This window comes from Harpegnathos saltator, unplaced genomic scaffold (assembly GCF_003227715.2).
Source record: "Harpegnathos saltator strain DR-91 unplaced genomic scaffold, Hsal_v8.6 scaffold403, whole genome shotgun sequence".
In the NCBI taxonomy this organism is placed as follows: domain Eukaryota; kingdom Metazoa; phylum Arthropoda; class Insecta; order Hymenoptera; family Formicidae; genus Harpegnathos; species Harpegnathos saltator.
Window position 1 is genome coordinate 1,551,587 of NW_020230210.1, and position 22,632 is coordinate 1,574,218.

The window sequence follows — 22,632 nt, forward strand, 5'->3', positions numbered from 1 at the left end:
GAAACGACAGAAAGAAGAGAGGCGGCGGGCGACATGAAAAGTGTTTCGCACGCGGCTGCGATAAAGCCGAAAACCTCGCGTCTGGGAAAGCTGAGTCGAAAGAACACGCGGGACGCGTCTGAGCCGCTGCTCTGTCGCTAACATCGTTTCGGAAAATAGGACGGTTACAAATTTCTTCTCCGAGACCCGCGAATTAAATTGACGTAGTCGTAGCTGCACGGGTAGTCTCGTTTGAGGACTACCCGTTATCTTAATTACACGAACGTCTTGTAACATCTTGTTACAAGTTTCCAGGAGGGTTCCAGAGAAAGTATCGCTTTACGCGGAGCATGGCATCGCAAGGATGCACTTTTCGCTCGATAAGCAGGGGTTCTTCTCGTTAGAAAGGGCGCAATGGAATTACGAGGCTTTCTGCGGGGCACTTTTAGAACGGCGATGAACCCCGTTCGATAGGACAGTGGAGAGCAGATCCAATTTCTACGACACTCGGAGGTGTGCGCATGTTCAAGCTTCTTCTTATTTCTGTCTCTTACACGCTTGAGCTGCAAATTCTCGAGCTTGAGCCGCACGTTCCCTCGCAACGGATGAATCAGATTCTTCCGAAATCCCGCACTTGCCATGCGCACGAATGAGCAGAGAGACGTTCACATACCGATTTTGTCAACACCCAACCGCCGCACGTCTCGATCTTCCGCGATCCAGTCCCCTCGAGGCAGAACCGAATCCAAAATCCGGGTCTCACATCCGCGTGTTTTGTCGGCCGACGTCGCAGCCAATTCGCTCGCTAATTAGACGACACGCACCGCTTGCAGTCCGAAAAACTCTCGCGACGTCCCGATACGTCCGCTGGGCAGGCCGCGATGGTACTACTCGTATATCAATACTCGATATTGAGCGCAGGAGAGACGCAGGAGAGACGCAGGCTTATCGGCACAGGCCGGCCTTATTTTTCAAGCGGCCAGCTCGAGATTCAGCCGCGTATCTCGTCTTGTTACTCGGCGCGTACTCGGCGCGAGGGCGAAAGTACAGCGCGAGGTAGGGTGGATCAAGTGCGCGGGGGGGGGGGGCCGGTAGTAAGGAGAAGCTGGTCGAGAGGGAATGAAGTGGGGAAAGGATGGAGGACGAGCTGAGAGTGCTCCTCTCCGGGCGCGAAAAAGTAGAAACCTCCAGCGACCCCTGCGAGATCTTGACACAGACGAACAGTGGGGCCGCGGTGACAGAGCGGAGTTATGAATGCCGCGATGCCGTATGCTTTTGTATGCAGCCCCGCTCCCGGGAATTACGGGAACTCGGTTCCGCGCGAGTTCCGCGCCGCGCCGCGCCGCGTCATGCCGGAACGTCCCCCCGGGAACGCGATAAATTCAGGCTTTGTGCCGCGAATGATCCGGTCCGGCCGCGCGATGGGCGAAGCGTTTCTTCGCTCTTCCGCACGCGCGTAGCGGGCATTATACACGTGCGGCGACAAATCGCGAAGGTTACGCCCGGCCTGCGAGAAGAAACGCGTGGAACGTGAAACGAATTGGCGTAATCCGAGCCGCAAAGCGGTTCAAATTCACATTTCAAACCTCACATTTCAAGCTCTGGAGAGGGGGAGGGAGGGAGAGAGAGAGAGAGAGAGAGAGAGAGAGAGAGAGAGGAAGAGGAAAAAAAGAGGGCCGAGGTGGGAAATGTTTTTTACACGACCGCGATAAATATCAACGTTTCGCGTTCGGGAAACGTGGATTAAAACACGCGAAATCTGTAAACTGCTGTTCTCTGCTGCATCGTTTGAAAATATCACGGTTACAAATTTACTCCTTGATAAAAATTGGATTGACGTAGTTGCGGCTGACATTTGGTTGATGCGAAAGGTGGTCGGTTTGTCGAGTCATGCAGAAGACGAAGTCGTGTCCAGTTTCAAACATTCAACAAAAATTAATTTCAGAACAATCATCTAAATTTTAGTGGATTTTATTCTTATATATGGCCTCAAGAGAGGATTCCTCTAAAATTAAGAGGAAAATATTATAAATACACTATTCTTAAAGTTAAAGGGATTATATGTTATGTTACATGTATAATGCAAGTCTTATCGATTTTAATACAAATTTCCTCTTATACACATACAGATTATTTAATCTTTTTTTAAGAAGTTTATTATTTATTCTTATTGTACTTTATTCTTACTGGTTATACTGGCTAATTTGAAAAAATTGTTATAATGTACACAACGAAAAATAATATATATAGATGTACTTCTGGTTCTAGTTCTACAATAAGTAGGCACGAATGAAACAAAATCATCATGACAAATAAATTTCCAATCAGTTTTGTTATGAACTTCATAACTACAAAGATGTTCATCATAATCAATTGTATGAAACATAGTTAAAAGAAAGAATATATTATTCAACTCCTACAATATAGATTATAAACTGTATTTGACCAAATATGAGTAAATTATCTTCGTTATAAATATGTTGCTGCAACACGCATTCCCTTTTCAAAAAGCGTTCCGAATATTCTGACCCGTGAACATAATATATGATAACTTTTTCGTTCATGTCTAGAGCATGACTGAACAAAAGAAGCCGTTCAAATCCATATATTCCTCTTCATATGAGAGAAAAATTGATATAAGAGGAAATCTTTTTCAAAGAGGAAAATTAGAATTAGAAAAAGTTAGAATAATATCTAATAAACTTTTAGATGAATGGGTCACTTTAATCGTTTTATCGAAAGAGGAATCCTTCTTCTGTAAAACAAAAGCTTTGCTTTTCTTTTACAGGGTATGAGACTATAGGAGAAATCATTTTACAAATAGAGTATATTTTTTTTGGATGTTAAAATGTAATTAAATATGAAATCCGATTTCCTTAAGTAATAGGTTCGACAGTCGATATCTTTGACATTTCACTTTTATAATTCCTGATTTTTTCTTGTCGCGAAGGTACGCCATCACTCTTTCAAACGCGTGTTTCGGTTTGTGATTATCTTTCGAATTGTCTTTATTACAGCAATTTTTGTATAACCACGGATAAGTAAAAAATTCGTGCGATCTTCGAATATGAGTTCCGTCGTGGAATCAACGCAGCGCAGACAACTCGAAATATCAACAGAGTGTTTGGTGAAGATGTGACTAATAACCCGCACAGTTAGCAACGTCGACGGTTTGAGAAGTTTCGTTTTGGCGATTTTAATTTTGAAAATAAGTCGTGTGGGTAACTTGAGACTAAGGTGGATAACGATGAGCTGAAAGCTGCAGTGGAAGCGGATATATCTCAAACTACGCGTGAATTAGCAACAAGGTCTAACGTTACTGTTCCATACAACAGTACCGGACCATTTGAAACAGTACTGGACCATTTGAAACAAATCAGCGAGGTAAAGAGGCTGGATTTCACATGAATTAAACGAGCGTCTGGAGAGAAATCGTCTCAAAGCTTGCCTTTCTTCACTACGACGACAGTGAAGGCGAACTATTGGGTTGGCAACTAAGTGATTGCGGATTTTGTCGACAGATGGATTTTACACTTTCTTTTGTTTCGTTAACGTGTTCGAAGTACCTAACCTATATTTTTTTCTTATTGTTTGGACTTCTACCTTTCATTTAGTACAAAAATTATATCGATTAGTTCTTTAGTTTTGTTTTTATCCCAATTTAAAAATGGAAGAGCAAGACGTGCACTTCAGACATATTTTATTGTATTATTTCCGAAAAGGCAAGAACGCATCGCAAGCACACAAGAAGTTATGTGCCGTATATGGGAATGAAGCCTTGAAAGAAAGGCAGTGTCAAAATTGGTTTGCCAGATTTCGTTCTGGTGATTTTTCATTGAAAAATGCTCAACGATCCGGCCGTCCAGTCGAATGAGACCCATATCAAGGCCATTATCGATTCAGATCGTCATAGCACAACACGTGATATCGCAGAGAAGCTCAATGTATCGCATACATGCATTGAAAAAAATTTAAAAAAGCAAATTTAAAATTTTGAATTTTCATTCTTATTTAAAATCCGCAATCACTTAGTTGCCAACCCAATATTTTTGCATCGAACTGTTATGCGTGATGAGAGACGGATTTTCTTTTATATCGCAAGCGTTCAGCACTATAATTGGATATAGATAAAGTTCCGAAACCATATATCCACCATGAAAATGGTGGACCACCGCTGATATTATCCACTACAGCTTCATGAAACCTGGTCAAGCGATTACAGCGGATGTCTACTGTAATCAGCTGGATGAAATGATGACGACGCTTGCGATTAAGCAGCCGAGATTGGTCAATAGAAACAGACCAATCCTCTTGCAAGACAACGCTCGACTACATGTCGCACAAATAACGCTGCTCAAACTACAGGAACTGGACTTGGAAATTGTCTGTCACCCGCCGTATTTCACCAGACCTTGCACCAACTACCGCTTCTTCTCCAGGAGCACTTCTTGGAGAAATATTCAATTCCCAACAAGCTGTGGAAAATCTTTCACGATTTCAAGCTTCTTCGCTACTGGCATAAACAAGCGCTACCGTTAAGATGTCGCAAAACTGTGTCGGTAGTTTAGGCGCATACTTTGATTAATTGTACTACTTCCAGTTTGGAGAAATGTGGTGAACCAAACTTTTGATTCGAAATCGGACGTTTCGTATTTAATGACCCAATAATATCCAACTTGTCTGTGTGAACGTTTAAGCGAAAAATAACATACTTTTCGTAGCGATCTGCAGATCGGCGAGATGAACAACGGGCGTATTAGCGATCGTTCTTCCGCTCGAATCACAGTCTCTCGAGGCTAATCTTCGGTTTATCGACCGGCGGAGGTCGCCGCAGGCGCGCATAATATCCTGCAGGCGAAATAATCGGGTGGATTAACACGCGAGTCGATTCTCATTTAGCCGGGAATATCCCGGCCGTGATGACGGCACACGTCGAAGACTTTTGTCCACTGGATGTCATTGTCATTAGCCCCGGCGAGCGGGGCTTAAAACCGCGCGAATCGAGCACCGTGCAAATTGAATGCCACGTCATTCAGGCGCACACACATCGCTGACTTGCACTCTTCGTCCGCGCGCGATTCGAGCGCGTCGCCGAAAAGGCGGGCGCCGTGAGAGAATCCAAAGCCGAGTCATGAAGAATTAGCGGAGTCGAGCCGAGCTGAGCCGAGTCGTCACTCGAAATCCCGTCAGAGTCGTAACGCTGTTTCATCGACATGATACTCGCCGCTGTAACACGCCGCCGCTCCTCGCGAAGAATTCAATTGCCGACGGTCTCGCAATAATGAACGCGAAATTGAATATCGCGCTCTCTCTCTCTCTCTCTCTCTCTCTTTGCGCGGAGTAAACCGTCCGTACCGGCGCTTCGCAAACCACGTCAGCCACGTCACACTATTTCGGGAGCACTCAGACGCGATGCCTTTAAATAACTATGGACGCCGACTGACGCAGGAACTGACACCGCTTAACGATAAGCGACACGTCGGTCGGTCCGCCGATTCGCGCGTTTAAAACATTCAATGCGACAGCCCTGTTTGAATCCTCCTTTTACTCCGGGTGAAAGACCCGCATACGAGACGCGTGGAATTACACGCGACACACGTACTCGCCGTAATCGTCGCTCAAGCGAGATTCACGCAAGCTCGCCTTGTAATTCTGCCGCGTCTTCAGCTGTAACTCGCACTCTTTGTACGCGCGGAATGTTATTCGCACGTTGCCGATGGGTCTCTCTCTCTCTCTCTCTCTCTCAGAAATATCGCGTTTATAAATTCTCGCATCGCACTCCCTCGGAGCTTCGTCGACCGAATATATTCTCACGTCTCTCTCCGTGCGCTCCGATGAGAATAAGATGGATCGTCGCGTCGAATCTCTCTCTGGCAGGGAACGCCCGAGGAAAATATCGGGACCTTTGGCTCGCGTTATCGCTCGGTTCAGCCAATAAGACGGGAAGCCGCTATGGGTCTCGCATGGTATGGTAACATCATCGCTCGTATCTGCCGATAGACACAATACGGTGTGACAAAGTGTACGTTATCGCAGCGCGTACTCTCCACGCCGCCGAGCGCGATCGATCGCGCCGCAGTTGTAATGTGGTGTACGTGCGTCAAGCTTGCTGACTAATTAATACCGAGGATTTTGCTGCTTCGCCGTGCCGAACCGGGTCACCTTAACGCCGTTAAATTTACAACGCTGGGTCTCCTGTAAAAACGGCTCCCTCTCTGACGGGAGGTAAAAGTACGAGAGAGGGTGGATTTTTGTTGGTAAATTACGTTACTGAAGTATCCAATAACCGACGCGGGGAAGTTCGCGGGAAAGAAATCTCTTCGAGAGAGAGAGAGAGAGAGAGAGAATGGAAATTGATCTTACTTGAAATAAATATTTACAAGCAGACCGCCCACGCGGTAAGAATGGGAAAAGCTCTCGCGATTATTTGCCGGTTCGTTTTTGCGGAGATAGAACACGGTCCTCCGTGTATATTCTCTGTCGAGTGCGTGTTTGAAATCTCGTCGCAGGTAGACATCGATCGATTTTTCTCGCTCACCGACGCATGACTGAGCGCGCCGCGCCGCGCCGTGTCTCTCTCTTCTTTGTGAATGTTCAATTGAAGTAACGACTCTCTGACTGATGCCTCGTAAAGCAAATCGACACGCTGTACGGAATCTGATCTACGGAGTCAGACTTGCCGCGAACAGCAACAGCCATCGCTCGTATTCGCGATGCCAAATCCGGGTTTATAAATAGGGGGAGGGGTGCAAAGTTCCAAGAGTGCTTTATCATCCGGATCCTGGACCGGCGTGTAAAAATAGATGATCTCTCGACGGCGGCGGTGCTTTTATGCGCTGCTGTAACGGCGTTTCCATCATCGGATCGCTAAACGCATCGCGGCGAAACGGCATTTTCCGCCCGCGTGAGCCCGGATGAGTATCGCCAGACGTATCGCGAGATGCATTTCTGTTCTCTGCTTGTTACTCTCTCCCGCTCGGGGTTCTTCATACGGAGCTTCCGCATTGCCGAGCAGCGGCTTTCGATTCGTTATTTACCGTACCTCCTTTCTCCGAGGGAAGCTCTTCGGGAGAAAAACACAATGCAGCCCTGAGGAAAACCCAAATTCCCCTCACGCGGTTATAATGCACGCTTTGGAACGGGGATTTGTTGCACGTGTGAGGCTCGGGAGACGTTCTAAATTCTGCAGAGAACTTCGATTTTCCCAGCGCAACTGGAAACACATTAGCCGACTAGAAATTGATCCCATGATCCTGATCAGGTTAACCTCATTTGGACATCAAGTCCCAATAAGGTAATAATACTATCGGGTCCTAGTAAGTCATGTAACGCAGCGTGGATATCAGGACCTTGCTAAAGATTCATAGTCAGGTCCTTATTGAGTTACATGGAATCCTTATTATGTTTTTTTTTTCAAATTATGGCTTCCGATTACTCGCCACGGCTATATTGGACGATGACATTAGAAATAAGAAATGATACGCTGAGAATTCTTTCATCTCACTCCCAAGTAAAAAGATATTTGCATGAGATAATATTTTAGATCGCTTGAGCGTACTTGTAAAATGTTTCGGAAAAGAAACATAAAATGAATATCATATAAGATCATAAAGTATCACAAGGTGGCAAGACATGAAGCAGTTAAAGAGAAAAGTCGCATTAATTTTACAACTATTTATTGACTGCTAAAAAAAGGATAGTTTCTATAGCATTTTATAAATATATTCAAGTGATCTGAAGTGTTTTTTCAATGCAAACATCTTCATATTTGGAAATGACACCCAAAAATTGTTTTGTTAAAACTCGATAATGCAAATTATATCAGGTACAATGAATAAGATCCCGACAAGGACCTGATCAACCGAACCATATTATATCATACACTAGGTTGGTACATTAAGGTCCTAATGTGGACCCAATCATTATAACCTTGTAAAGGTCTTCCTTACTCATTTGTTGCTAGGACATTATAAGGACTGACTTACTTAGGATTACCTTTCATTCGCTCTATTTAGGTCCTTATCAATGTTGGGTGAACCTGATCAAAATTTCTAGTCGGGATAATATCGATTGAACAGTACCGGGTCCTCTCCAATTTCTACCATATATTTTGCTTTTAGATGACAATAACGACGAAAAATATCCCGATGGAGTCTCGCGGATCCTCGCGAGGGAGTGAAAAAAACTCTTCGAGCCTCATCGCGTACGGATATTCTCGTGGAACGATATTGAAACTCTCTGTTGCTTGCATACAGGGCCTTTCACATTTGATTCCGGACTTTCGCTCGAGCTTTCGCTTTTCGCGTCAAAATGTCAGTGACCTTTCATAAGAGCGGCTTCGCACATCCATCCTCGCGTAAGACCACGTTTGACCATTTCCGAGGAAACAAGGCCGAGGGAGTGGCGCGAAAAAGGACGACTATCGAGGGCGAAGTGCTCGGTTCAGAGTGATGACGTCTTGCCATTTGCTCGGGAGGTGTCCATCCCCTCTGATCCCTTTAATTCGTGATAAACGTCCTGCGGTACGATCGGTCTTTCTTCCCGGCCGGCCATTCTTCTTCCGGCCTTTGGAATTATATCCCGCTGGCTCGCGCATTGTGTGCGACTTTGACCGGCTCTCGTTTTTCCGACTCGCCGAATACGCGCGAAAACGTCGCGCGGAAATAAGAAACGTAAAGACCGGCGGATCAGGAAATTTATAGCTCGCTTTTCAGCCGGCACCGAATGCGGCTCGGCTCGAAAGCGCCTCGGCCTGCGGGGCGCGACGGAGATGACTCGCTCCGAGAAAGTAATGGACACCGTTTCTCTCGGATGAGGATCTGATTGGATTTCGGGAAGCGCACGGCGCGACGATACACCGAGCTAACTCGCGGGAAATTCATGGAGAAATAAGGAAAGGCCGGCGAAGCACGCAGCGAGAGGCGCTTAGATTTCGTCAGTCGGCGAAGGGGGCTTTGAGGGGGACGAACGGGAAGCGAAACACGAAGGAAGGCATTAAGTTCCTCCGAGAAAAGCGCGCCGGATTGAATACTACAGGATTAATGTAATAAAGCGGCCGACTCAATCGTCAGAGCTAAATCCGATGAAGGCTTCGCGGATCGATGGGAAAAAGGCCTGCCGGGTCTAAAGGGTAGACGGCGAGAAGCCGGCCTCTAGCCTGCAATTGAGAATAGGCAATTGCGTGTATATTCTATCGGTTCGCAAACGTCTAGTCAAAGCTTTATACGCGGAGCGGCTGACGGCCGATAATATCACGGCTCCTCTCACTTTGTTGATGCACGAATCAAAATGATGTCGTGCGCTTTATAAATATCCCTCGCCTCGCACTCTCTCGTGGAATCGAAAAGAAGCGTGTTGGACGGCCGCCGATGGCTTCGTTTTATCGTACGCTTAGTGGACTCTGGTAGCATCGCGGAACCGTTTGAAAAATGCAGCAGTCAGTCCAATATTTTTTAAAAATTCAAACGCCGGACTACGTTCCGAAGTTTCAGTAGGGGAACTTCCAGGCTCATAAATAATTCCGCAATCGTAAGGAAATTGCAACGCCCTGCGTTTCTCTTAAGAGGCCAGCGGGGAAGAATGCGAATGTCGGGGAAGCCCCGTTAAATTCCACGAAAAATTCGCAACGGGGGAGGATGATTTTGTCGTGTCTCAGCGGTCCTCTTCTTGATCCCGGAGACTGACTCTAATCGCACTAATTGGAAAAGTAATTTGCTGCCCGCGATTTCGAAGAATATCGAGAACGGAACGGTCGTTATCTCATGGAAAAATAAAGTGCAAAGTGCTCCCCCCCCCCCCCGGCAAGAACTGCGGCGAGCTCCAACGCTATTTGTCAATTTCCACTTGCACGCCGCCAAAAAAAGGACGCGAGGAAGAAAACGACCAATGATTTATTTCAGAAGTGCACGCAAAGCCACGTTCTTTCGCCGAGGGATTCCCGGATGTTTCATTCGTAATTGCTTCTTTCGCCCCGATGTCTTTACTCGTTCTCGCCGAAGCCTATAATTGATGCTTTCGGCACGTACGTATAAAAAATTGCGAGTTTATACTAAATATTATTGAAGTAATAACGCAATAGATATGTACACGCGGTTTCTCGATCTCTCTGATTATCGCAGCCTTGGGGACGCGTAATTAATCCCTTCGAAGAAATCATATCACGTACAAATGTTTCTTGGAGTTGGAGTTTCACTTCACTCGCCGTCTAAAATTGCAGAATTAAATAAAGAGAAATTCCCCGCGCGAGGCCGATACTCCGCGAATAAGGATAAAGGATAAAGTAGAAGAAGGACACGCACAAAGAGCCGAGCGAACGAGAACCAATGATCAATCGTAGTTAAGGTCTGTCTGCGTTAGTGCTCCCGGAGGGTTCGATATATCGATCTTCATTCTCCGTCACCTGGAGGACAGGCTGGGTAGAGTAAAGAGGAGATTATAGTCGACATTGAATGAGCCATAACGTAAATCCAGCAGATGTAAAAGTCAACCCATAACACGACGCGTACTACGTGCCAAGAGACGTCTCTCGTTCGACGTTCCTCCCTTCTTAAATTTGTCACGGTAACTTCGCAACTCGTAATCGATTCGTCACGCAGAGGTCTCCATCTTGTCATCGCGTCCCTTCCGAAGAATTCCGTTCGTGCTGCGTGGGACAAATGAAGATATAAGGAATAATTTGAAAGGTATGATGCCCGCGCAAATTTTACACTCTCTTCCTTTGTCTTAGCAGTGCGCGAAATTTCATTCGTATTTTCCCGCGTTCATTATTTATACATTATGCGTGTACACGTCGTATTTATTCGCGTTTCGGGTGAACAAAATTTTCCGACAGGAAGTTATAAACTGCGATAAATTGAAACTCGGAGACCTCAATTACGGCGAGTAGTTGGACAATTGGAAAGTTATCACTTAATTTTGGCTCCGTCCGAAATAACATTCGGCTCCGTCGGAGCGCTCTGATGGACGTTAACCGTTAATTAACTCGCCGTCGCTCCTATTTCTGAATTCTTTGTTTATTAATACTGACGTCCGACACGAAATATTTAATGACTCGCGGACGACTGAAATTCAATCGCTACCTCTGGTGGTTTATTTACGACCGAATCGATACCGGCTCGCAATTTTACGAGCCCGGTTAAACTATTTAAGGCGACCCCTCGGGGAATATGAGGCTAAGTTTTTGCCGCACAAGATGTAACGTGAAATCCTAATGCGGCTCACATGGCATTACGTCGCCAAGTGAACGATGAACACTCGATGTTGTTGGAGATATTTAAGGAGGAATTGCGGAGGAATTTCGTCTGCAGAGACGGAAATTCGAAGATCTAAGCGCGAATCCAAGCGCGAAACGCGGATTTCTTGGTATCTTGAATATGCGAAGCTTAATTCGCTGGGATTTTCAAAATTTCACGTCCTATCAAGAATATGACACCCTGAGGATTCCCTCCCGTCTGAAGAATCTGAAAATCTCTTACCAAGGTGTTGCCATATTTTAGTAATGCTGCATCTTATGAAAACTTCTCCAGCCAACTGTGAAACATTCATACGATTCGGGCATCGGGACTAACGAAATTTTTCATTGCTTTTACCCCGACTTGGGAGTGTGACAGAGAGGGGAAGGAGGATTTAATTTTATACGTGCACATATCGCGTTGCCTGAAATTTATTTCTTTTACGCGGGAGGTAATGCCCGAGGAGCGATGACACATGAAATGTTCGCGAGATCGCTTTACGTAACGACGTAACTGTTTTGGATTATATTACATTTCTCGAGCGTTAATATGTCATAATTATTAATATTGCGAGACATATAAACGGTCAGTTCGATAGTCGCATGATAATGTGCAAGAGCTATCGATTCACAAAATAAATATTAATCAGTGTCATTTTTGATAATTAATTAATTATATTATTCTTTTAACAATATTTGTATTATTTAGCAGGCATTTATCATCGGTGAAATTTACATGAAACCTTAATATTTCATCAGTCTCATTCATTTAATGCCGTTTCATGTAGACGTTATCGAAAACTCTCGAAAATCTCTGTTTCAATCTGTCGCAAGCCTCAAACGTTGCGTTTGGCGTTCTCAACAAAATGTTCAAATTTCAGAGAGTCCTCGCAGAGACAGTATATCGACGCTTCTGCTGCTCACACACACACGCATAAATTCTCTCTCTCTCTCTCTCTCTCTGTTTTTTTTTACCTCTCGAGCCAATCGCCAAGAAGGTGTTTTAAGTGGCTCGCAAACTCATTTGTCGCTATCACTCATTTGTCTGTCTCTCGTTTTCTCTCTCGAGAGTTGATCCTTCACGAGGGAATATCCGAGATCGAATGTCGAAAGTGAACAACACCCTTCAATGGAATGCTTCAATTTATCGACAGCCGTGCAGCGTTCGCGATATAACGCTAAGAATACATCGATTAATCGCGAGATAACGATACTCGTTTGGATGCATTTGCATGCACCGTTGCGAGATATCCTTTTTTTGTAAGTATCGAGTTCGCGGGTACTTCCGCACGTAATGCACGGCGTTGATAAGCGTTACGCGTTTCAAGATTATCGCTCGTGCGGGATCGTCGAGAACATTTTGTCGAGAGACTGGAGTGCCGGCGCTCTCGGTTAGCGGGAATTGGGAGTTGATTAATATGAAACGCGATGCGTGATAACAACAACGAAAATATTTACCGTCGGACACGTTGCACATCGTGTGTATAAATATTCCGACGGTGACGGCGAAGTAGACATCGAGCAATTTGCATTTCCGTCCCGGAACGGACTCGATTAATAAACGAGGATAAATCAATATGGCGTCAGTCGAGCTGGTTGACGGGGGAACGCTTGCGTTCATTTAGTTTTGGCCGCAGGACAATCAAGAACCGGAGGAGAAGCGGAGGACTGAAATTGCATCACGCTCCCGCGGAAAACGCGCGGAGGCTTTTAACGGCAAAGGCTTCGTTTCTGCGGCTGATATCGGCTCATTACGAGAATTTAATTCATGGTCGTCGCGGTCAACTTGCTCTCTGACATTCGTCGTGACATATTTTGGTGCTTTTTTTTGAGACATTTGTCGGGACAAAAGTCCGACTGCGGTCAGCTTGCCTTCCCAGAATTTCCATTCACCGAGCCCTCAATTCTCTTTCGTTCGCGCGACTCAAAGAGCGTTCGAGATGCCCCGTTATTGATAACCGCAATTTTTCTCTGTTTCATGTCCTACTGTCTGTCAGTACGCGCTGTACTATCGATACTCTTGGGACACGGCAATACAAATAACGGCGTCTGTACAACATCGATATTCTGCAAATGTCGATAATTGATTGTGCTGTACGCGTCTACGTTCATTTTACCGTCTCATTTATACGCTGCATATTGGCGATTTTTTTTCCAATCGTCTCGGCGGTAAGACGCCCGTTTCTTCATCGCCCTGCGCGACCTGAAAGTATTGATATTCATTGATATCTTTGCAGCGAGAGAGAGATTCGCTTTTTCTACATATTTTCTGTCATATCCATGATTTATGAGCTCTAACAACGTTTGCTTTATGCTCGCGTCCATAATTAGAGCGAGAGAGACTTTGAATCATTTATACCGAGCGGCGGGAGGTCAGACGATACTAACCGCTGAAAAAGTTACCTCATTACTGAGCGACCGATCGATCATCGACCCGATTCCTCGTGGAAACCGCGAGGAGTCCGTCTCGGGAAGCGACAAAAATCAGAAAACCAGTTCCCGACCGATCGATATGACCGAAATACTCTGGCCTGCTGCGTGTTGAGATTGACTCCTTATCCTCTCGCGTGAGATTCCCGATCGTTATCGCTGAGCTCTTATCTTTAAAGGCCGAAAGATCCGGCTTTTCATCGTCTTTACGTGCGAAACTCTTCTCCTAAGGGTGCTGGAAGCGAATTCTACCTTTGAGCTCAAGACATTTTTCAAAAAGTACTGGTGGTTCTGATATAAATATGATCAATGTATATTTTTTACAAAGTCGATTTTACACCGTACAGTCGTGACATCTCGCAGAATTTCTCAAAATTTTTACACACTTACGTGCGAAAGGAAGAAACTGCGCTCACTCGCTTCATCCCTTATACGTAATCACGGAAGGGAGAATAACGATTCGACGAGCGATGCTGGCGTTTATCCACTGTTAGGTCTAATATTACGTTAATTCCGGGTAAGAAAAAGATACGTAGATAGTAGACTGCGTAGGTAGTAAGAAGCGTTAAGAAGGAGAACGCTGCTCGGACGATTATATCGCCGGATTTAAGCATAAGTCGAGATTAATGCCGTCCACCCAACTTAAGCTCGCTCGAAATGAAAGCAGGGTGGAATTTTCGTCGGCGACATTGCGCAGAATTTATCCAGGGAAAACATCTTGCGTAACACATCTCGCCCTCTTCTCCCACTCGTCTCCTTTTTTTCCTGCTGTTTCTCTCTCTCTCTCTCTCTCTCTCTCTCTCTCCTCTCTCTTTTTATTTTACACGTTTCGGACTGAACGTTTCTGCATACGAGTCTTGCACAATGGTATTTTATATAAGTCGCCGGAGACGGCTGGCTGCGTAAATAATAAAAACCAACCATCCTCTGTCCGGCGCAAAAAACGTCACGTCTCGCGCATAATTTTATTATAAAGCCGTTCTGTTGGAATTTCACGCAAGCCTGCCGCTCTGCGGAGCGATAAATTTCATGCCCAGCGGAACTTGTAGCGGTCTCAGCGTGCAGCCGAAATTTCATAACTGCGTATCTGCGATCGTGTGCTGCTCGACTCGTCTCTCGCGCGCGAGATAACGGTGCGCTCTCCATTACCACAACGTTATGAGATATCAAGCGATCGCTCGGGGCTCGATTAATAAAATCAAGATAAAATCAAGATGATCCAGCGGACAAAAATTGAGAGGACCTCGCGAGCGTTTCCCAGCAATTTGCTTCAATTTTTCCGAGCCGGGGAGTATCGTCGCTCCAGCGCGACGATATTTTCGCGCGGCGGGATAAACTTATATTTGCCCCCGGCCTCTCCATCGTTGCGTCCGCGCCGCAATGGCGCTATCGCAATCAGCAATTTAATTAAAGTATGCAATCAAGATAGAGACATCTCGGGGAGTCGGAGGAAAGCTGAACAACTCCGCAAGAAAAGTTGCCCGCATCGACTGCAACCGCGCGCGCGCGCGCGCAAAAACCGATCGCGTTAGTTAGACGGAGGAGGAAATTTCCCGGAGATCTAATCGAACCCCACGGAGGCTTTTTCCGGAAGTAGTTGCGACCACCTTCCTCCGCGGGTCTTCCCGGCGAATCGATAAAATTATCGACATGCTAGAGAGAGCCCCCGGTGGTGCCCGGAGTTTTCCCGCACTTAACTGCCCCTTCCTCGTCGACCCTCCGCGGGATGTTCCCTCGCGCGCGAGAGCGCGCTACATTTTTATTTATTCATGCGCCATTGTACGTGCGAAGAAAGCCTCTCCTTCCCGCCTGCCGCCCCCCTCGCTGTCGCTTCTCCGGCCACTCGGCAGTCGTGCAGTTTTGCATCTTACGACCAATCGTGACGCGCGCCGCGACTCAAATATTCCTCAGCATTTCGTTTCTCTTCCTCTCGTTTACTTCCCGGCGCGCCTCGATAAAACGAGACTCGCCCGACTTGGCCGCCGCGTAACATACCTCGGCCGAAATCGAGCGAGCTCTCGAGCGTCGACGTTCCTTTCGTGAAATCGCTAAGGCCATAGTCTTCCCGCTAATAATAACCTCGCTCGCGGCTCGTCGAACGACTCAGCCAGAGGCTCGGCCCGATCCGCCTGCATCGCGGCCGGAGCGCGATTCGTAGAAATATCGATAAAGAAGCGCTTGATTGCGTATGCGAGCGCGAAACAAAGCGCCGGGCGATTATTTATTAATATACGATAGGAGAGAGAGCGAGAGAGCGAGAGAGAGAGAGAGAGAGAGAGAACATCCGAGGTCGGAGCTACCGCGCGCCGGTTAACCCGCAACGCAAACATATGACGAAGGGTTAACGTCGTTACGACGTAACGACGCACTTCGCTCGCGTTAACGTTCCCGGGCGGCCGCGCGTCCGCGTAAAAGCTCGCTAATAAACGACGGATCAGATAAAAGCTCGATCGATAGAGTAAACGCCGATCTCGCGCGCGCCCCAACCGCCCCAGCTATTTTTTCAACCATACCGGAACAACAGGGGCGGGGTGGGGGGAGGGGAGGCGAAGCGAAACGCGTAGTAAACAGGTCTGCGGGGAGAGGGACGGGCGGGAGGATGGATGAGCAAGAGAGAGAGAGGGAGAGGGGGGACGAGAGCGACAGAGACAAGAGAGTAAAATAATTCGGCAGGAGAGCAATTGCCGGGTGGCGCGAGATAAAAATAAAGCGAACATCGAGTGTCGAATTTCCGTGCGAGGGATTGCGGAAACGGAGGATGAGAGGGCGGAGGGGAAACATGTGTATTTGACGGCGAAGCACCCTCCCCGGCGCTCCCCCACTCCCGCACTCTGTGCGGGAGATATTATGGACGGATGAAAACGCATAAGCGAGCCCGAACGATGAACGACCGGCGCTTTCCGGCGCCCGAACGAGCCTGATTGTTTATTCAAGAGCGATGATTGGCTCGTCAGCAGCCGGCGGTGTGGAGCAAATGAGCCGTTAAAGACCGGGGAGAAACGCGAGAATCACTGTTATCTTATGCGACGCGGACCTCCACAACAATCGGCCGACCGATTTTCCAAATTGATGAATCGCGGGATGACGGGAGCGAATTGGTCGAATATATTTGTTGAAATCTTTCTCTCAGAGAGAAGAACTCTCTCTCTCTCTCTCTCTCTCTCTCTCTCTCTCTCTCTCTCTCTCTCTCTCTCTCTCTCTCTCTCTCTCTCTCTTTCTCTCTCTCTCTCTCTCTGGGATATACGTCTCCTCTGGATCGTCGACGCGGCGGGGATTCCTCTTCTTTGCGAAAGTGTGCGCACAAATTGTTGACTCTCAGTCCGATTCTTATTTTGCCCGCGTTGGGTTTCCGCTTCACAGCGATGTCTTGCAAATTGCCGCCTGGGATTATACTTTTTTTTCCGGGCGCGCGAACGCGACGCTACGCAACTCAGTCAAATTTCGATAGTTGTCGCGCTAATAAACTGCCAATTATTTCTGGCGGTAAAATGAAGAACACGAGCGGAAGCCCGCGTTGCCCCGCGTGAACGTGACAAATTTCCGATTCCGCCGATGAATGATGTGATCGATCGCGTTAGAAAGCGGAACGAACGAGCCAATTAAAATACTCCCCCTCGAAAACAAAATAAATTTCGACCGAGGGTGACTCTCCAGCCGCATCGACGACCAATTAAAGCGAGACCCTTAAATCGCGATTGACCCTCTTCCCGTGCGTTGTGCCGCTTGTTTTTCATACATCGTGCGTCGCGTTGTGAGGAAAAAATTTGCCGCAAGTGGCTTCGTCGTAACGCAATGTAAATTTCACAGAAATACAAATATCGCGTAACATGGCCTTTTTCCACGCGCGCAATGTAACAATGCTGGCACACACAATGATGGAGCGAGAATATTACGACTGAAAATACCGGTGCAAATAAATCGAAAGAGCTGATTAAGGAAGTAATAAACTTCGCGCTTAAATAGAGAAGAAGAGAGAAGAAAAGAGAGTTTTCTCTCTCGCTGCTTTCGGCAGTGCTCGCATGAGCAAGTAACGGAACAAAAAGCTCTCCCGCCCCCCCCCCCCCGGGGGGCGAGTGGAAAAACTTGGGTGGTCTCAAGTTACTGTAAAAGTTCATAATGTTGCGGAAAATATATAAACGAGCAATTAAGCCAGACGAGCAGAAGCGTAATAAAAACTCATATTCCTTTGAAGAAGCGATAGAAATAATTAAACGTTCAACGTGCTGCAAAGTTGCGATGTCCATTTTCTAAACGGTAGAAAGACGGAATGGGGAGAAAAGAGGCAGACACGTGGGAATAAATTTTAATGAGATGTAATTCTGCGGCACATCGAATATTTATTCACGCAAGATTTAGCTGTTTGAAACTTTTACGAAGAAATTTACGGAGGAGCGAGTCGGGATCCAATCGCGAGTCTCGATACTCGACTTTCCGCTTTTGCATACGAAACGTGTAATACTCCTTCGCCATCTGCCTTGTATATATTCTAATCGAAAAATACGGACGGCGGGGAAACAAACAAGCTTCGAGGCAAACAGTGACACACAAACGGCACGGCGCGGCGCGGGCGATTCGCCGCGGTGAATCCGAAACCGCCGCGGTCTCATAATGAATCACGCTTCATGACTCGTTCACTTATAGAATTTCGAGGTCGTCGCTAATGCGGCCGTGTCGACACAATGGACTTTCAGCAGTTTGCATCGCGATGAAGGCGCGGGATAGTTACATACGATTACGATGCGACACGTAAAAGCGACGTAATGACATGCGGCGGTGTCCGCGCGCGCGATTGCCATTATTGCGATAAATTTATCGACATTCCGAAGTTACAGCGACACAGAATTAACGCGTCATCCGGGGGATTGAGATTGACGAGCGCAGATAACGAACGGGGTTAACGGGTGCCGGGTCGCTTGCGAGTCCGAAGAAACTCGCGACGTAAGAACGACGAATTTGAGGAAAAAGAGGGAAGCAAATTTTGAGGATTCGACAAGTGACGAGAATGTGTCAACAAGCAGCGATTTTTCGTATCTTCTATCCTTAAGCCTCGGAGAACACACCTTTTTTTCGATCAAGAAGAACACTCTGGGTCAATTTGACCCTGCGTACGTTTTGATTGTCTACCATTTCACATACACGCATCCGATCAGCTTGAACAAATTATCAGATACACTTCAAACATCGTAGGATCAATTGTTGATGTGGAAAGAAAGTGTCGCTCGAATCATTTACATATTTAAAAAAATTAACAACAAAAGATTGTTTTCTGCAAAATTCAAAATTTAGTAAAAAAAGAAATATCTTTTTCAATTTTCAATATTTTTGGCTGAAAATTTATCTTCATATTCCCAAGATATACTTGGGTTAAAAAAAAAAAATAGTCCTTTAGTGTACCTTTCAAAAAAGGTATTTATTTTGCTAAGTGACGAAGGTGGAAATTAAAAATGTTTATCCGGAGCAAACCGACGGCTTAGTACACAACAGGATCAGAATGACCCCGCACCGACTTCGAATAATGCCCAACGCCTACTGCGTGTCGCGCTGTACAAAGGGAGCATCTTAACGTACAATTAGTACCCCAAACTACAGCTAGAGGGCCTCAGGCCCGCCAATTTTCAAAATGCTTTCAAGATATTCACGATCAAACTCGAGGTAAGGGTCAAATTGACTCTGTGTGTTCTCCGAGGGTTAAACACACCGCGACTGCGTGAGAAGCGCATCCAAGTAGCTCAAGAAGTTGGAGAAACGTTCTTCGATTCTTCATTTTCTGCGATGCATTCGTTATCTCAAGATGGTAAACATGTCAGCGATAATAATAACAGTTTATCGGATTTTTATCTTTCACGAGACGAACATCCGTATTTCCGCGAAAACTCCGTAAATGTGAAGAAACGTTGTAACCACGGAACGCGTTTGAAGAGTTTGAAACGTTCTTCAATATTCCTCGATGACTCTTTACGACATTTGCATTTTCTCGCGATATCCGAGGATAATAATAATCGCGCATTCAGTGTGCCTTCGCGAAACATCATTTGCCCGCTCACTAGTTCAATCTAATAACCATTTAATAGGGGCGGACTTTAATGCGTGGCTTACAGCGTAACTTCCCACGTAAATTGCGACGTAACGTTCCTAATGGCTGATTGGATTATGCGAAATTTTGTGCCCCGAGACACTCGTGTGCGCTTCATTAATCCGCTATTTAATGAACTAACGTGGAACTATCGGCAGACCCCATCGTTGGCGTCGAAGGTTATTCGAGCGAGACCGTCTACTTGACCTGAAGGGTGTTTCCAAATGTCTCGAACCTCCTGACGGCCTTGAACGCTCCTGACACCCCTGACACGCTGACGCACCCTACCGAATATTTCTCATTCCATCGATGGGGGATGAGTAAAGGCTGGAAAGAGAAGGGAGGAGGCAGTTGGAGAAACCGAGCACAGAATTCGCCTAAACTCGAACGTGATTCACGGGAGGAAGAAAATCCGCCCATAAATCGTAGGAAAGGGCGAGAGGGAGGGGAAGGAGAGGAGAGAGAAAGATAACACAAAATTCCTCTTGTAACTTCAAAGTTCGTAATTCAGTCCGGAGAACTTATTTTCGTTTCTTAAATGCTATAAGAGCCCTCCGACGACGATCGCCTTTGCGAATGCATTCTAAATATTTCCTGTTTAACCGATCGTCCAAACGATTGATTGCCGCTGAGATTGATAGCATCCGAGCGGCTTTAATCAATATATACAGGGTGCTAAATTTCAAACGTAACGGGTAAAAAATCTCGAAAACTACGAAAGATATTAAAAAAAGCTAAAATACGTGTTCCATGATTTCGAAGGGGAAAGAGAATGGCATTATCAGTTTTTTATTTGGAGGGCATTTTCAAGGTCAGTTGAAGGTCAACTTAATTTTTTAAAATAGAAAGCCCAATTTTTTATTACATCTTCTTTTTCTACCAATTAATTTTAACAACTTTTGTCTGAAACATTTTTTTATTTGCCTAATATTTTTTTAAATATTTAAGGGAAACTGGATAACTTTTTCAACATTTAACTTACGATATCTCGCTAACTATTCGTTGAAAGAAAAAATTATATTAGACTCTTTTACTTTATTTACTATCAAGAATATATTACTATAATGGTGCCCTAACTGTTTTGTTAACTTATCGACCTTTGGAAATTTCAAAATTATTAAATATACATATATATATATATATATATATATACAATCCGGCGAATACTTCATAAAAAAATATATTGCGATCGTAAAACGTCGCCGGGGCAGTCAGTCTCCTCCCGCGGGACACGTCAGTTCTCTATATAGCTGATCTTCGATGCGCCGCAAGGAATATATTCTGAAGTAACAAACCGCAGCGTTTTGGCACGAGCGGCCGGCATCGCCGAAATCTCGTCACGCGAAGGAAGCGCTCCTTAATACGCCAACACGGCTTACCGTGTCGAAACATTCCAGCGCAATTACGGGCGATTAATAATCGGCCGCTTCCGGCGAACGGGAGTTTCGCCCGCGAACGAATTATTATGCAGCCACGACCGACATTTTCACCGGGCGGTCTTTCGGCATCATTCGATTCGTCGGCGGAATTTATTGCGGCGCGTTGAAATGGAGATTTAATTCGCCGCAGTGAGGGCGCCGCGGCATTTTTCGAAGCCCGGAAAGCCGACTCGGGAACAACGGACCTGCGAAAACCAGGCGGGGAATGATGAGGCCGGCTTTCCACGCAATTTTGCATCATTCACTTGGGCGCCGCGCTTCGTTCCGTTTATTAGCACTCCCTCGAATATCCCCGATAGCGCACAATTTACCAGCGCCTTATTTACGTTTCCACTCGGCCTCGGGCAGCTATATTAGCTCGCCAGCCGGTCCGACGTGTGTCTCTCGTCGCCGTTCATTTCGTTCGCACACCGTCGTTCGCGCGCTGAACTTTCAGAGTCCGTCGTCAACGTGGTTTACCGTGCACACACACAAGGTGTGTACATGTCGTAAGCGTATATCTAACGTGTGATACATGTGACCTCGTTCGTCGGGCTTATTAAGACCAGCAATAAACTCACCACCATGTCCTGGGCGATTATTATTATTATTTCCAGGGTACTTAAGACCTTACAGAATGTTACACCTACGAGCTGGCACAACGGAGTTCGGCGATATCGGGTCAAGTTATGCTGAAACGTACGCCTGGGATATTTCCCGCTTGTGCTGATCGTGTGGATCGAGAGGAGCGCCGCTTCTTCCTGTGAATTCATCTTTTGTTCAACGTGATTATTAATTCGACAGCGTTCCCACAGCGTGTAAAAGCTCCCCCGCCCGGAGCCCCCCCGGAATCGCTTCACTCGTGTGTACTTTTCTGCGAACGGCGCGGTCAATTTTACGTCGAAACGGCCGTTTTAATTTCAAGCGAATCCTTTTCCTTCGTTCGCCGTACGTCGAACAGCGCTGACGGAATCTCGATAATAAAACGTGATCGGGACGAGCGGAATAACCGGGAATCATTACGGGCGAAATGCGATTCGATCCGGCACGAAATACGCTCGAAGAACGTGATACCTCCTACGTGATTCTGGATTTATCGGGATCATCACGCGTTCGGTGGAATTTGCAAATCCCCCATATAGGAACGACGCTTTAGAATGAAGCGAAAACATAAACGGTAAATATTTTGACGGTAAATATTATGCATTTTTATAAAAATATCAGCGCGACACGAAAGATTGGGAATTATAATCAAAAATATTTTCAAACTGCAGAGAGAAAGAGAGGTCTCTCTGTAAAGTGATAATAATTATTACTATAGGGAAAAGTTGTGTGGTGTGTGTGTGTGTGTGTGTGTGTGTGTGTGTGTGGCGGTAGCAGAAACAAGCACGTATTTAGCTTCGTATTCCGATTACATTTGATACGAATATTAATAACAGCGGAAATGTACCGTCATTATAAAGCTTCGATGATGATTCTTCCTCGATGCTGAATATCGATCC

At 46.0% G+C, this 22,632-nt stretch overlaps 1 protein-coding gene across 3 annotated transcripts in view; it reads right to left on the reverse strand.

Annotated features, from left to right (window-relative positions):
- Positions 1 to 22,632, reverse strand: part of SK (small conductance calcium-activated potassium channel) — a 146,854-nt gene that overhangs the window by 115,274 nt on the left and 8,948 nt on the right. For 2 of the 3 annotated variants that reach the window (XM_025301155.1, XM_025301157.1), the window contains exon 2: positions 4,692 to 4,827. The exons of the other annotated variant lie outside the window; for it this stretch is intronic. In XM_025301155.1, coding sequence (XP_025156940.1) covers positions 4,692 to 4,821 — 130 coding nt within the window. In that variant the 5' untranslated portion in view covers positions 4,822 to 4,827. The remainder of the gene's footprint in view (positions 1 to 4,691; positions 4,828 to 22,632) is intronic. 3 annotated transcript variants of the gene reach the window in all.